This window comes from Elephas maximus, chromosome 13, assembly GCF_024166365.1.
Source record: "Elephas maximus indicus isolate mEleMax1 chromosome 13, mEleMax1 primary haplotype, whole genome shotgun sequence".
NCBI classification, from domain to species: Eukaryota; Metazoa; Chordata; class Mammalia; order Proboscidea; family Elephantidae; genus Elephas; species Elephas maximus.
In genome coordinates, this window is record NC_064831.1 from 53076325 (window position 1) to 53091247 (window position 14923).

Consider the following 14923-nt stretch of genomic DNA (forward strand, 5'->3'; position numbering starts at 1 on the left):
CCTCCAGGCCCTCCATCAGCCAACCCGTCCCACCTTCCAGCTTCATCTTCTTCCGCGGCCTTCCATGCATCCTGCACGTCTGCGCCACCAAGCTGACATTCTCTACCTGCGCCGCCTACTCTCAGGCCTTGGGACCTTCACTCAAGTCTTGACTCTGCCTAGAAGGTCCTGACCCTCTCCCTGCTCCAGCCCAAACAGGCCAACTCCTACTTGTCCTTCGTGACTCATGTCCGGTATCACCTCTTCTGGGAAGCCCTCTCTGACTCCCAGGCCGCAGGCCATCAGTCCCTCCTCTGTCCTGCCAGAGCCCCCGGCCAGGCCACCCTTACAGCTCCCATGACATCATGCCACTGTGCTGATTTGGATGTCTGCCTTTGGCCAGGCTGTGACATCTTAGGTGCAGGTACCACATCTTCGTCCTTGCTTCTCTCATGCCTAACATGGCACATGTTTCAGAGCTGACCCTCCTTCAGCATTTGCTAAAAAAGGGGGTGAAAGGACTGAGGAATTCCCATGAGACTGTGGCTCGGGTTTCCCAGAGCTTAGAGAATATGCTTGTGAAGGTGACAAGTCCTCCCCAGTGCATCTATTTTTTCCTGATTGTTTTAATGATAAAAAAAAAATTATAAACACAATAAAAGAATGTTTGAAAGAAAAATCACATAGCCTCAGCATCTCCACACCTCAAATGCTTTCACTTTTTTCTCTGGCTGCTTTTAATCTACATACAGAATAATTCTGTCTCATTGTAATCATAATGGGATAAGGTCTGCTTTTCTTCATTTAACATTTTATCAGACTTATTTTCTCCCTTGGAGAGAAGGCTTCATAAGTTCTCTATGCAAAGCTAACTGGTCCATTCTCCATAAGCCTCATTTTTAATGATTGCATGATATTACATCAAGTAATTGTGTCATAATTTCCCTATACTTAGGACATTTTCATTATTTCCAGTTTTCTGGATTTTTTATTACTATAAGTATTATGATGCAGATTGTTTATCTTGCCTAACAATATATGTTCATATAAGACAGGGAATAAAATCATAAATGGGTGGAACGTTTGGACAGTTCTATCAAAAGGAGTAACTCTAGCTTTATTTTAAAAGTCACAAAGTGCATTTCTATTGGTTGGTCCTCCTGAGCCTCTCTCTGACCCACCTCCCTCATCCCCAGTTGACTCCTGGGATAATCCTATGGGATTTGAGGAGCAACATGTATGGGAGTCTGTAATTTGTGGGTTGTTAGAACCCTTCAGAGGAAAACATCATGAATTATCAGAGACCTGGGTTCCAGTCCTGCCTCAGCCATGCATAAGGTGATCCTTATATATATATCACTCAAAACTCATCAGGCCTTAGTTGCCTCATCTGTAAAATGAGGGTAAAGATATGTGCTCTGCCTCTTATGGGAGTCAGATAGGATAATGGATATGAATGTTCTTTGTGTAAATCCTGAAGATTTACACAGATATAATACGGCATCATTCTTTTATAATTGTTTCTCATTTAACTGGATGCTGTGATGTCATGTCTGAGTTCCTTACAATGAGCCTTAGAGGTTTTCTGGGCTAAACAGACCTGTGTTCAAATCCTGACACTACAACTTACCAGTTACAGAGCTTTAGACAAGTTACTTAACCTCAGTTTCCACATCTGAAAAATGGACTAGTGATTTCTGACGTCATAGAGCTATCCTGAGAATAAGCACATGATGGCTACTCATCAAATATTGTCTTCCCCTTCCTTTCCTGTACAAGTGCTCCTAGGCCCCATCGGGTGCTGCTGTGGGTTGAATCATGTGCCCCAGAAGTACGTGATTTAAACCCTAACCTCTGTGCCTGGGGTTATAATCCTATTTGGGAATGGGTTGTCTTTGTTATGTCAATAAGCAGGATTATCATAGGGTGTATCTTGAGTCAATCCCTTTTGAGATACAAAAGAGATTAAACATGGGTTAAGACAAATGCTAAGACACTTGATGGGCCAGTTAGCTGTGAATGAGAAAACCGCTTAACTTTCTGATGGCTAACCCCAAGGCAAAAGCCCTTGATCCTGAGAGGGGCTGGGCACAGAAATATGGGAGGATCAACAAAACTTGATCACCATTAGGAGAAAATTCCAGTCCACAGCTGGCAAAAGGCAAGTCCCTGGGACCACCCTTCGTGAACGTGAAGGGTGAGCCAGTATGGGCTTTAGCCCTTCATGAAGATTTGGACTTCATATTGAAAAGCTTTTCTTTAGCTGTCTTTAATAACTGTCCATTCTTGAGCACAAGACATAAGACTCAGCTGTGATTTTACAAGTACATCTGTGAAGCCCCTATCGCTATGAACTTCAAGCCCTTCACACAGGGGCAGATGCTCCCCCACTTGTGTTTTCATAGCCCCTCATTCCTGCCAAAGCCTTCAGTGCGCACCACCGTGGACAGCCATTGTGCAAGGAGTCAAGTCACAGCCCTACGCCCTACGTCATGTTCCTTGCTGTCTCAGAGGGGGACAGGCTACCACAATGCGGTCAGGGCTGCAAAGGGGCCATTACAGAGCTCTCCAGGAGCTCAGAGAGGGAGGGTAAGGCCAAGGTGAACAGGAAACAGTGATGCCTGAGCCAAGCCCTGAAATATATCAATAGAACTGGGGCCCAGGGACAGTGGTTTTCTCGGCCAAGGAAGCAGCTCCCAGTGTGTCTCTCGTAACATACGTCTCACTTTGCCACTGTTGTCATTTCTTTAATGGCTCTCTTCCCCTCAAGATTGTGTGCTCTGTGGAGGCCAGGAACTGTATCTTAGTCATCTGTGAATAAGCCATGCTTGGCACACAGTAGGTGCCAATATGGGTAGAATCAGTGGGTAGATGGACAGACAGATGGATACTCACTGATTAGAACTTCTGTGTGATAAATTGACTGGTGTTCTCAGGAATTGGTCTCATGAACTGTACCTTCATGTCTGCTCTGTCCATATCCAGATTGCTGTTCCATTTTAATGCTGTAATCTCTGTTTTGTTCCCTCTCCAGGCGGCAGGAAATGCCGTGAAAAGAGCCTCAGACAATCTTGTTCGTGCCGCCCAGAAGGCTGCATTTGGCAAAGCTGACGATGATGATGTTGTAGTGAAAACAAAATTTGTAGGGGGCATTGCTCAGGTTTGTGATTAAATTCAGAACGGCGTTTACCCCCAAAATGTTAAAAAAAAAAAAAACGAGCTCATTGCTGTGAGGTTGATTTCAACTCATGGCGACCCCGTGTGTGTCAGAGCAGAACCGTGCTCGACTGGGCTTTCACTGGCTGATTTCTCAGCAGTAGATCACCAGGCCTTTCTTCCAAGGTGCCTCTGGGTGGACTCAAACCTCCAGCCTTTTGGTTAGCAGCCAAATGTGTTAACCATTTACACCACCCAGGGACTCAGTTAACCATATGCATTGCTGTCGAGTCAATTTCTGACTCATAGCAACCTTATAGGACAGAGTAGAACTGCTGATTTGCTACTCAGTCAGTGGCCAGAAGTCAGCTTGTTTCCTTGGGCCGTCTGGGTCATTGGTCCCAAACCCGAAACCTGGGCTGGGAGGCTGGTCTCCAGAGCTGAGAGCGCTATTCCTGGTACACTGCAGTGTCCCACTAAAGCTGGGGTGTGGAGCTCATAAGGCAAGCAGTGCAGGAGAAGGCCGCTTCCTAAAAAAGATTTCGCTCCATCCAGCTTGTTGCTTTTCTTCTAGATCATTGCTGCCCAGGAGGAAATGCTCAAGAAAGAACGAGAACTGGAAGAAGCAAGGAAAAAGCTGGCCCAGATCCGCCAGCAGCAGTATAAATTCCTGCCCACGGAGCTAAGGGAAGACGAAGGCTAGAGCCAGAGACAAGATGGCAAGCCCCAGGGACCAGCCCTACAGGACTGGACAGCAGTGTTCCTGAGAGGCCGGGCACTTGCCTGGAAACAGCCCGCCTCCCCTGGGGCGAGCCTAGAGCCCCAAGCGCCCCTCCTCACTCCTCTGTCCTGTCGGGCACCGGCTGCATGATCGTGACATCACATGGTACAGTGTCCCACCCATAGCTCCTCCGCCGCCTCCCCTCACACCTCACCGTATCTCAGGAGAGAGGGGTGCACATCTCGTGGACTGTTACCAAAAAAGAGAAGTCAGTATTACATCGTTCTCAGACGCTTCTGCTTTTGTTGGTCCTTCTCTAGGCCTGCACCTGGGCCTTTCTGTGACATCTTGATAGGAAAAAAGAAGAGTGGCGCGGGGGAAGTCATCGGTGTTGTGGATATTCGTGATATTCTCCTCCTTCTCAGGAGAAGATGGACTTTGGAGCTGGACTTGGTTAATAAAAGCCAGAAACACGAGCAGCATGGACTCCAGGGGTGATGTGGGTCCCCCTCCCGTACCTCGTACCTCGCACTGGCTCACCCCAGAGGGTGAAGGATTACCACTCCTGTTTGCACATTCTCTTGCCTCAGTATGTAAGCTCCTTGTTCCATCTAGACCCATCTTGTGTTCTGTGGCCCAGAAAATTGAATGATTATTTTGTTCCTCCATAATCACAAGGGCAGAGGGTGGGCAGGCCTGTCAGGGCTGGGTGAGCAGGGGCTGGAATAAAGCCTGTGGGCGCCTTACTCTGCAGAGGCTGGTGCAGTTCCTAAAAATCCACCCGTATGGACCCATGTTCCCCAAATGACAGTCAGTGCAAAGCTCCTCCTGAAGCTTTCAAGGTGGGAATCCAGGTGAAATAAAGAAATTCCTCGGTGTCCCCATCTTCGGGTTCCATATCAGCTTCTCTGCTCTCAAAATGGTCAGAATTCACAATTGAAAGGCGTCTGCTTAAAAATCATCTGTCCTCTCTGCCAAGATGGAAGTTGTTTTTCCAGCATTGTAATATTCCTAAAATCAACGTGAACCTTTAACAAAGTGGTTTTGCTTGTTATCAAATAAGTGAACCCCCCCCCAAAAAAAAACAAGCCCATTGTGTTGGTTCCAATTCCTGGTGGCCCTATAGGACAGAGTAGAACTGCCTCATAGAGTTTCCAAGGAGCGCCTGATGGCTGTGAACTGCTAACCTTTTGGTTAGCAGCTGTATCAGAGTCCATTATTTGGATATCACAGTCCCAGATTTTCATACCTCGTGCCTCCATCTGCCTCGTTTTCTCTCTTCAGAGCTCACTCCTCAGAAGGCATTTTAAGACCTTGAATTTACTTTTAATCTGAGCCATTACCTAAGACAGTACATGAAGGGTTAATGGCTCAGAGAGTAGTGTCTTTGAAAGATGAGTTAATGGAGGTACCTGGTTTTTAAAACTTTGGTTAGACAGTCATTCTCTACTTCTCTGTACTGATGTGATCTCACGTTTCATATTTCATCCACAGTATCATTTCAATAAGAAGCCCTCGTGGCCAGGTGGTTAACCACTCAGCTGCTAACTAAAAGGTCAGTGGTTCAAACCCACCAGCTGTTCGTGGAAGGAGGATGTGGCAATCTGCTTCTGTAAAGATTACAGCCTAGAAAACTCTATGGGGCAGTTTTACTCTGTTCTGTAGGGTTGCTCTGATTTGGAATAGACTCAGTGACAGTGGGTTTTTTGTTTGTTTCATTTTTATCATTTTAAAACTTTACCCAGAGGGAAAAGGTGGTACCTTGGTCCTCAGAAAGTGTCACTCTTATATACCTTGCCCAGTGACCCCATTTTAGCAGATCCTGGCCCATGTTAGGGTTTTAAAATATTGAACTTCTGACAGTTTCCCGTATTAGAGTCCTGCAACTGCTATGCACAATAGAATTTTTTTTCCAGACAAGTAGAGGAAATACAGTCTAAATGCGAAGCAAGTGGAGAGTGTAGAAAGTGGAGTAGGGAGGCCTGACCTCTGGAGAAGAGAGGAGCTGGCGGAGCCCTGGGCACACAGGGAAAAGCTAATACAGCTCTTCAAGGAGCCCTGGCTGCACTTGGCTGCTAACCCAAAGGTCTGTGGATCGAACCCACCAGTGGCTCCACAGGAGAAAAGACCTAGGAAACCCCGTGGGGTAGTTCTGTTCCGTCCTGTAGGGTCGCCAGGAGTTGGAATCGACTTGAGGTCACCTAACAACAACAGCAATACAACTCTTCATCCCCACGCTGGCCTGAACCCCCACCCCCCATCTGAGAATGAAACTCTGAGTGCCCGTTTGACTGGGGAAGCTCCCCTGTATCCCAAGAAGGGATACGAGGTACCTTCTGAGACTCATGTCAGACCCAAAGGCTCAGAATCAGGATGTGTTAATGGCCTCATTTGGCAGGACTCTGGGGAGCCCCCCAAGGCTTCTCCCACTCCTGCACCCTCTCATCTTCCAGCTACGTCCAGGCGTCTCCCCTTCCACATGTCCCAGGCATATCCAGGCATCCCAGGAGCTAGGCATCGGGCAGAGAGTGACTACCCTCTTGCTGGCTTATGACTCAAAGTCATTTAAACCCTCTGCTGCATCTGAAAACTGGCAACGCCTCCAGAGACGAACCAAACAGAAAAGCCTGTCTTTACAACTGAAGAGCAGGCACGGAACAGTTTATTTTTGTGGGACCTGTGTAACCATCCCCCGGTCTGCCCTTGGCTGCTGCTAGGAGAGGTTTGGAAGTCGGTTCCCATTTTTCACGAGGTGTGGTCCTGGCTTTTCACCCTCTGGTCCCCGCCCACCCTGCATGCGTGCCTATGAATGGCCCCGTGCCTGGCGCAGTCTCTTCTCATTTCATAAAATGCTTGAAGGGCTGTGTTTTGTCTGAGCATTATTTAATAGGTGCTTATTATGCAAGTGTCCAGGATGGCTCTGTGGGGCCTCTTGGGTCTTCTTCCAAGGGAGATAATGCGGGTATGAGTGCGTTCGGGGTGTGAGCTGCTAACACAAGGCTGGTCTCAGGTTCAGGGTGGCCTCAGCCCAGGAGCTTCGAGACCCCTCTCTGGGAGCGGGTGTGGGGATGTGCGCCTTCTCTCCCAGAATTAACTTTGAATTGTTGTACCCAGAAATTGTTGTCTCTGGTGGTCCAGAAATGACCTTGAACGGACTTCAGCGTGACCCAGTGACCCAGGAGTTTGCGTTTTGTTTGGATTTGCCTTTCAGAGGGCTTTGGGCAGAGCCACAGGGTACCAGGTACCACTGAGTTCCATTCAGCTTTCCTAGCACCAGAGGAAATCCAAAGTAGGCATAAACCTTGAGTAAAAACCAAAACACCAAACCCATTGCCTTCAAGTTGATTCCGACTCCTAGCAGCCCTATAGGACAGAGTAGAGCTGCCCCATAGGGTTTCCAAGGAGCACCTGGTAGATTGGAACTGCCACCTTGGGTAGGAAGATGCGCCACATTGGGACGAGCAGACAGCCCTGGTTTAAACTGCCATGAACCCTGTCAGGTATGGCCTTGCCGCTGTATGCAGCCAGGCACCTCAAGTCCCAGGCCGGTCACCTGGGCCCTCCAGGTCAGCTCCGAAGTGGCCGCCCACCTGTGGTCTGCACACAGGCCCTAAGAAATGAACCCGTGTAGCTACAGCATGTGTTTTTATCATAGAAAGCCCCATAGGGCTTCCGACAGGTGTTACCTACTTGTTTGGGGAGTATTTTTTCAGTCAGTGAGTTTACGGGCAACCAAAGCCATTTCTGAAAAAAGAAATTTTGCAAACTCCCCCAAAAGTGTAAACCCCACCTCCAAAGTGATCCCAAAGACTAAAACTTCACGCACAACCCAGGCTACAGGGTGATGGTCGTGAACAAGCCGTGGTCTCTCCCCCAGGGAAGGGGAAGCTTGGTTTCCCACTTGGTGGATGACACCCCACAACCTTCTCTCCCACCTCTGCAGCCTGGGCTCTGGCAGGACCTCAGGGTTTCTGGCCTCAGGACCCCAGCGCCAGCTCTCTGCATGCTCTTTCTGCCACTCAGACTCCCGAGGACGCATCCTGTCTGCTGACCCAAGGGAGCCTTGGCAAAGCCAAAGACATTCAGGGGAAATGCTCAATCCAGGCTAGGAGGCAGTACTCCAGAGTTCAGAAACTCAAGATATCCTGACAGCCGCGATGGGGGCCCAGTACCCCCTCTCCACAGCCTCCGCCAAGTACTTACCTCACGAGGTGGCTACTGATGGGAGAAGGTGTCCTCCTCAAAGGGGTCCCAAAATACCACATTTAAAGTTCCCAAGACTGCTGCTCCATCGTTCTGAGCTTGTGATGGTATGATATGTTTAAGGTCACTAAGAATGGGCAGAATGAAAGATTTCTTTGAAAAGGTTTGGATTTTGCCTTCTCTGGGCCCACCTCCCACCTCTGCAGTCAGCATCCATGTGTGTCACTCCATGCACGTCTCTTTGTCCACAGTACCCAAGGCTGCATGTCACTCAGCCACCTTCTCACAAGGCTGCAAAATCCAGAAGAAAACAAAACAGGAAAGTTAAGCCCTGCTCTGTGTCACCATGTCTTTGCCCTATTGATCTGGCCACATAAATTATTATTTTTTATTCATCAGAAATAAAGTTTTAAAGCAATGAGGTGTGAAGGTCTGATGGGAATGGGAGGAAGGGGGAGGAGAGGGAGAATGTGTCCTTATTGTGTGAGAAATTCTTCCTTGAGCGCCAGCTCCATAGTTACCCAGACGCTGTTGGGGGTGGGAGGTATGACAGGCAGAGCCACAGGATACCAGGTACCACTGGGTTCCATTCAGCTTTCCCAGCACCAGAGGAAATCCAAAGTAGAAATAAACCTTGAGTAAAAACCAAAACACCAAACCCATTGCCATTGAGTTGATTCTGACTCATAGCAACCCTATAGGACAGAGTAGAACTGCCCCATAGGGTTTCCAAGGAGCACCTGGTAAATTCAAACTGCCAGCCTTCTGGTTAGCTGCCTCAGCTCTTAATCACTACGCCACCACCTTGAGTAGGAAAATGCAATTATTTTCCTTAAAGAAGCAGGCTTCGTGGACAAGGAGCTCAGGGGCTTTTTGACCATGTATGTTAACCTATGTCAGGGGCTCTTTGACCATGCATGTTGACCTATGTCAGGGGCTCTTTGACCATGCTTGTTACCTATGTTGGAAGGTTGCACAGGGGCAGCAGGGAGGATGAAGAGCCCAGGTGTGTGGTATGTAAGGGTGGGGAGTGTGTCCCGAAGACCATTGAACAAATTGTGCTTAGGAGCTTGTCATTTATCCTGCAGGTTATTGAGAGCCTTGCTTTGCTTTATTCCTACCCAGTGTCTCTAAAATCCTGGTTTCAGGTCTTTTCTCTCATACCACACTTCTGTCGAGAGTCTCAAACACCAACACTCAAGGGTAACAAACGGGGTGGAGAAATTTGGCCACGTGTTTTTCGTGAACATTCTCTGCCTAAACAGAAGATTGCAGCCTGAACTCCCCAGCGTGAGAAGCCCCCAGCCCCTCCGTGCCCAGGGCTGGCTGTGGGGCTGGTACCTGGGAGGGACGGGAACAGGCCTGAGCTTGTACAGCTGTGTTAGGAGTTTCCTGTCTGTTGGGGCCTCTCAGAAGACCCTGCAGTTTATTTTTAGAAAGTGGAGTTTAATTCTCTTAAGCCCCAAAACGAATGTTCTAGACTCAACAAAAGGATGAACATGTTGTACATGTGGCCTGGGTCTTGGGGTGGTCCTAGGTGGGAAGGGGTCCTGAGCTAGGCACGAGGGCCAGTGCTCCCCAGCACCCTGATACTGCAGCAGCATTTGGGGAAAAGCCAGAGGGGGGAGGCTTTAGGAGCTCCAGGGGCAGGGTGGGTAGTGGTGTCCCAGCTCCCAGGACTCCTGGCAGGAGAGGAGATGGGCAGGGAATAAAAGGTCTTCCAGCTGAAGACCTTAGGCCCCTGGGGAAAGTTAGTCTCCAGTGAGGGAGGGAGCAGGGACTTAGGCTCTCCAGGAGGATGGGATGGGGAGGGGTGAGCTGCAGTAGGCCCTCAAAGGATGGGAAGCATTTGGGCTGGGGCTGGTGGATAGAAGGAGGAGAGAACTTTTGGGGGTCAAGGCACTAAGGCAAGAAAGGGAGGGGAGGGTGGAGAGAGGACCAGGAAAAGACCTGGAACTGGTGACTGGAGGCTGCCTGGCAGGGCTGGTGGCACCCTGAAATCAGGGCTTCATCCAAAAGGAGGAAGGGGTCACGGAAGCAGAGGAGAGACCAGCCAACCCCAGGCTGCCTGCCCCCCTGCCTCCCTGCCCCCCTGCCCCCCGGCCACATTCACCACGTGCCCGGGCTCACCATCAGCTCACCTGACAGACCGGGGCGGTTCCTTGGGTACCATGAAGTAATATGACACCCAGTTCTCTGGTCTTCATCATGGGGGGACCCATATTTGCTAGTAAACCCAGTTTTGCCCATCAGGGCTGTTCTTTGTTACCTAGAGGAAAGCCCTTTGCCCCCAAGTTTGCCGTTCTCATTGTTATCCCTCCTGGGTGGTTTTGACCACAGGGGGCAGTGTGGTTGCATGGGACTTGAATAAATACAGCAGTTCTGTTTTCCCTGGAGAAAAAGGGGGCATTTCATTGGCAAATAAACTTAAGAATCAAGGTATAGAAGTTAAACAGGTTTATTTACCATGAGACTTCTCAAGGCCTATAAGATGCTAGTATGCACTGTGAGTCTTTAAAAGGAGCATATAATATACAGTGTTGCCCCACTTTTTTTTATTATTATTATTTTTTTACCTTAGAGCACTTCTTTAAATCCCAATATATTTTGAGGGCTGAATGTCCCAAGGACCACAAGGTCCCTGAGTGGTTCAAACGGTTTGCAACTTGGCTGGTAACCAACAAGTTGGTGGTTTGAAGCCATCCAGCAGCACCAGGGAAAAAACAGACCCGGCGATCTGCTTCCGGAAGATGACAGCCGAGAAGACCCTATGGAGCTGCTCTATTTTGTAAAAGACGGGGTCTCTCCAAAGTCACAAACCAACAACAACAACAAAATCAACAACAAACCAAGGATGCACCTTGGGCGTCCGCTCTGAAGTCCTCCTGGAATTACTGTCTGCCGCCCTGCCCCCTTAGCACAGGCAGCACACGCTGTCTAGGATTACTAGGTAATATTTCTTCTGTGTGGCAGCCACAACTAGGTCACAGCAGGGATCACGTCTTGTCACACGTAGCCTCCCCAGCACCTCAAACGGAGTCTTGGACATACTAGATATCAAATAAAGATTGATCGCTGGGTGATAAAATTTAGACCCCGAAATTTGCAACCAGTGCTTATGACCTGTTTGGGGATCAGCTATTTTGGACTCTGGCTGATTTGAACTTCAACATACAAAAAAGTTTGTTCCCAAATAGCTACCACCCACCCTAGCCGCCCCCTTCCTTCCCCGGTCACCCTGCCCCACCAGGCCACAGGGCGACACAATTGCCTAAAATAGTTTCTCTGAAACATTTCTTCCCTAGGGTCCCCTTCCTAAAACAGCTGCAAGGAAACACAACTTGATCCTAAACATCCTGAAACCTCTTGGTAACATTTGCCATGGTTCAGCAAAATCCAGGAGGTGGGCAGAGGCTGGTGAGGGTAGGGTAAGGAGTGCCCAGGGGCCATCTCTAAGTTGCACCCTCCTCCCCCAATTTCAAGATGAATAGACGGCTATGGCGGCAATGTCTCAGCAGAAACTCCTTCCTCCCTCTTCCGGCTGCCTCAGTCAGGTCCCTTTCATGTCTGTGGCGCCTTGGAATGTCATTCTGTGCCTCCTCTGGTGCCCCCTTGGACTTGCTCCAGGGGCAAGTGCTCCCCTCTGCCTCTCTCCCCTGCTACACCTCTGAAGGTGGGCTCCAGTCGGTAGAGGGTTGTTACTGGAGTATTGAAAGACCTCAGATGATGTGAGCTGATCCTTACAAAATGGTGCCTGCAACCCGAATCCCAGCGGAATGTGAAGCCTGTCTAGAAGAGACGGGAAAGGCTAGAGGGGCAAGGATTTCAATGATAAAGCCAGTTTCCTACCACAGTGCCATTGTTTTCCCTCAAAAGGGTGCTTGGGATTAAAAATGTATGTAGACTTTGGACTTCAGATAGATATGGCCTTGAGCAAGTCATTTAGCTCCAGAAGCCTTGTTGTTGTGTGCCATTGAATAGATTCCTACTCATGGCGATCCCATGTGACAGAGTAGAACTGCCCCACAGGGTTTCCTAGTCTGTAATCTTTATGGAAGCAGATCACCATGTCCTTCTGCCATGGAGCTGCTGGATGGATTCAACTGCTACCCTTTCGGTTAGCAGCCAAGCACTTAACCGTTACGCCACTACTGAGGCTATATGGTGGACCTTGTGCTTGACTCCCCAATATCTATTCCAACTCCCCTATGGAGCTGCAGCAATATTTGGGGGGTGTTGACCTCAAGTCAGAAGTGGACCTGACTGGTCTAAGTATAACACCATTCCTCCTGCCAGTGATGGGTCAGAAATGGGCATGCCACCTGGTTCTGGCCAATGAGATGAAAGCAGAAGTTTGCTGAAGGCATCAGCCTCTCATCCCCATCAGTGGTGAATGAAGAAACCATCTGACCATAAGCAGGACCAGTCTTAGGATGGAGCCTACCTCAAGGACAATCAAACTTTGCATCTTTGGTGGCATTGTTGATCTGCTTGTTATTAGAATTAGAACTAGAACCTTAATTTTCCCAGGCTTCTTAATCTCTAACCTAATACATTTCCACCATGTTTAAGCCAGTCTAAGTTGGGTTTGCTACCAGAACTCCCTAGCTGACCCTACTCGTGTGGGGAAAGGCCAGCAAACATTGGGCCGTATAGTAGGCATGCAACATTTTTGTTTCGCCTTTCCCTCATGCCTATATAAAAACGATCTAGAAAACGTGACCAAAGAAAACCCCATTTCTCCCACTTTCAAGAGTTAGCTCAAGTCCTCTCTTGTGAATCCTAATCATAGTAGGTCTTCAGTAAAGATGTGAACAACTCTTACCTGGGGCATGCCTCTGGAGTGTGATGTTGGTAACACCTGGACTTGAGCATATGGCTTGCTTGGTGGGTTCAAAAAATGATAACAGACTTCCTTAGACACAAGAGTTCCCAGTTCTGTTTCTAGACCCTGGGATGAGCAGCTGAAGCACAGGCCCTTCCTCCCTTCTTACACCCCTTTTCCCACCCCCCATTCTAAGATGTCTGCCACTGGTAAGCTAGAGAAGTCTGTGGATAGTCACCTAGGAAGCGAACCATCTGAGGAATGTCTGGTATTTAGGGTATGTGGTGTGGTGTGGGTTTGTTTTTTCAGTTATCACTTGGCTGTGGAAATCCTTAACTATTTTGTCTGGAGGCATTAGCATGGAGCTGAGGACTCCAGGAGTAGAAGGTAGGGGAGGGAGCCCAGCAGCCTTGGCTCTTTTCCTGCGCCTCGGACTGGGTGGTACATCCCAGACTGGGTTGGGCTTTGCTCAGGCTGTGACTTTTCCCTCTGGCCCCCCACAAGAGGCCCCATGGCGTTGTCAGGGGCAGCAGTAGCAGCAGGGGAAAGGCATTTTCTTGGGGAGGGGAGTCACTGAAACCTATAGGGCAGAGTAGGGCAAGGAGTAAGACTTTGTGGTCCAGCTAATTAACTTTGTGCAGGGGACAGAATCTGGGCTGGGTTCTAGTTCTGGCTGGGTGATCTCAGGCGCATTTCTTGACTTCTCAGAGCCTCTGTGTTTTCATGTATAAACAGACATTCTGTCATGATTCTAAGTGGATCTGTATGGTAGACATCTTGATATTTGACAGCTACCAGTTTTTTGAGTATTGATTATATACTAAGGTGCTTTATAAGTATCATCTTCCTCATCACAGCTACCATTTATGAAGGACTTACAATATGCCAGTCACAGTTCTAAGCCCTTTAAATATACTGACTCATCAAATTCTCACAACGATCCTATAAGGTATGTACTAACTCCGTTAAAGGGTCCTGGTGGCATAAAAGTTAAGTGCTTGGCTGTTAACCAAAAGGTTGGTAATTTGAACCCACCCAGCAGCTTGGCAGGAGAAAGACCTGGCTCTCATAAAGACTGTTGTTAGGTGCCATTGAGTTGATTCTGACTGATAATGACCCTGCATACAACAGAAGGAAGCCAGCCCGGTCATTGCTGTGTTTGAGCCCATTGTTGCAGCCACTGTGTCAGTCCATCTCATTGAGGGTCTTCCTCTTTTTCTCTGACCCTCTACTTTACCAAGCATGGTGTCCTTCTCCAGGAACTGGTCCCTCCTGACAACATGTCCAAAGTACGTGAAACAAAGTTTCTCCGTCCTTGCTTCTAAGGAGCATTCTTGCTGTACTTCATCCAAGACAGATTTACTTGTTCTTCTGGCAGTCCATGGTATATTCAATATCCTTCACCAACACCATAATTCAAAGGCGTCAGTTCTTATTTGGTCTCCCTTGTTCATTGTCCAGCTTTCAGATGCATATTAGGTGATTGAAAATAGCATGGCTTGGGTCAGGCGCACTTTAGTCCTCAAATTGACATCTTTGCTTTGCAACACTTTAAAGAGGTCTTTTGCAGCAGATTTACTCAATGCAGTGCTTTGCTGGATTTCCTGACTGTTGCTCCCGTGGGCATTGATTGTGGATCCAAGTAAAATGAAATCCTTGACAACTTCAATATTTTCTCCGTTTATCGTGATGTTGTTTATTGGTCCAGTTATGAAGATTTTTGTTTTCTTTGTGTTGGTGTGCAATCCTTGCTGAAGTCTGTGGTCTTTGACCTTCATCATTTAGTGCTTCAAGTCCTCTTCACTTCCAGCAAACAGAGTTGTATCATCTGTATATGGCAGGTTGTTAATGAGTCTTCCTCCTGATGCCATGTTCTTCTTCATATAGTCCAACTTCTCAGATTATTTACTCAGCATACAGACTAAGTATGGTGAAAGGATGCAACCATAACGCATATCTTTCCTGACTTTAAATCATGCTGTATCCCCTTGTTCTATTCGAACAACTGCCTCTTGGTCTATGTACAGGTTTCTCATGAG

The 14923-nt window shown here is 48.2% G+C and overlaps 1 protein-coding gene across 11 annotated transcripts in view; it reads left to right on the forward strand.

Moving 5' to 3' along the window:
- The window catches only part of TLN2 (talin 2), a 490123-nt gene extending 482308 nt beyond the window's left edge, over positions 1-7815 (forward strand). For all 11 annotated transcript variants that reach the window (XM_049905877.1, XM_049905876.1, XM_049905875.1 and 8 more), the window contains 2 exons: positions 3014-3139; positions 3710-7815. In XM_049905877.1, the coding sequence (XP_049761834.1) occupies positions 3014-3139; positions 3710-3838 (255 nt within the window). In that variant the 3' untranslated portion in view covers positions 3839-7815. The remainder of the gene's footprint in view (positions 1-3013; positions 3140-3709) is intronic.
- The last annotated feature ends 7108 nt before the right edge of the window (positions 7816-14923 follow it).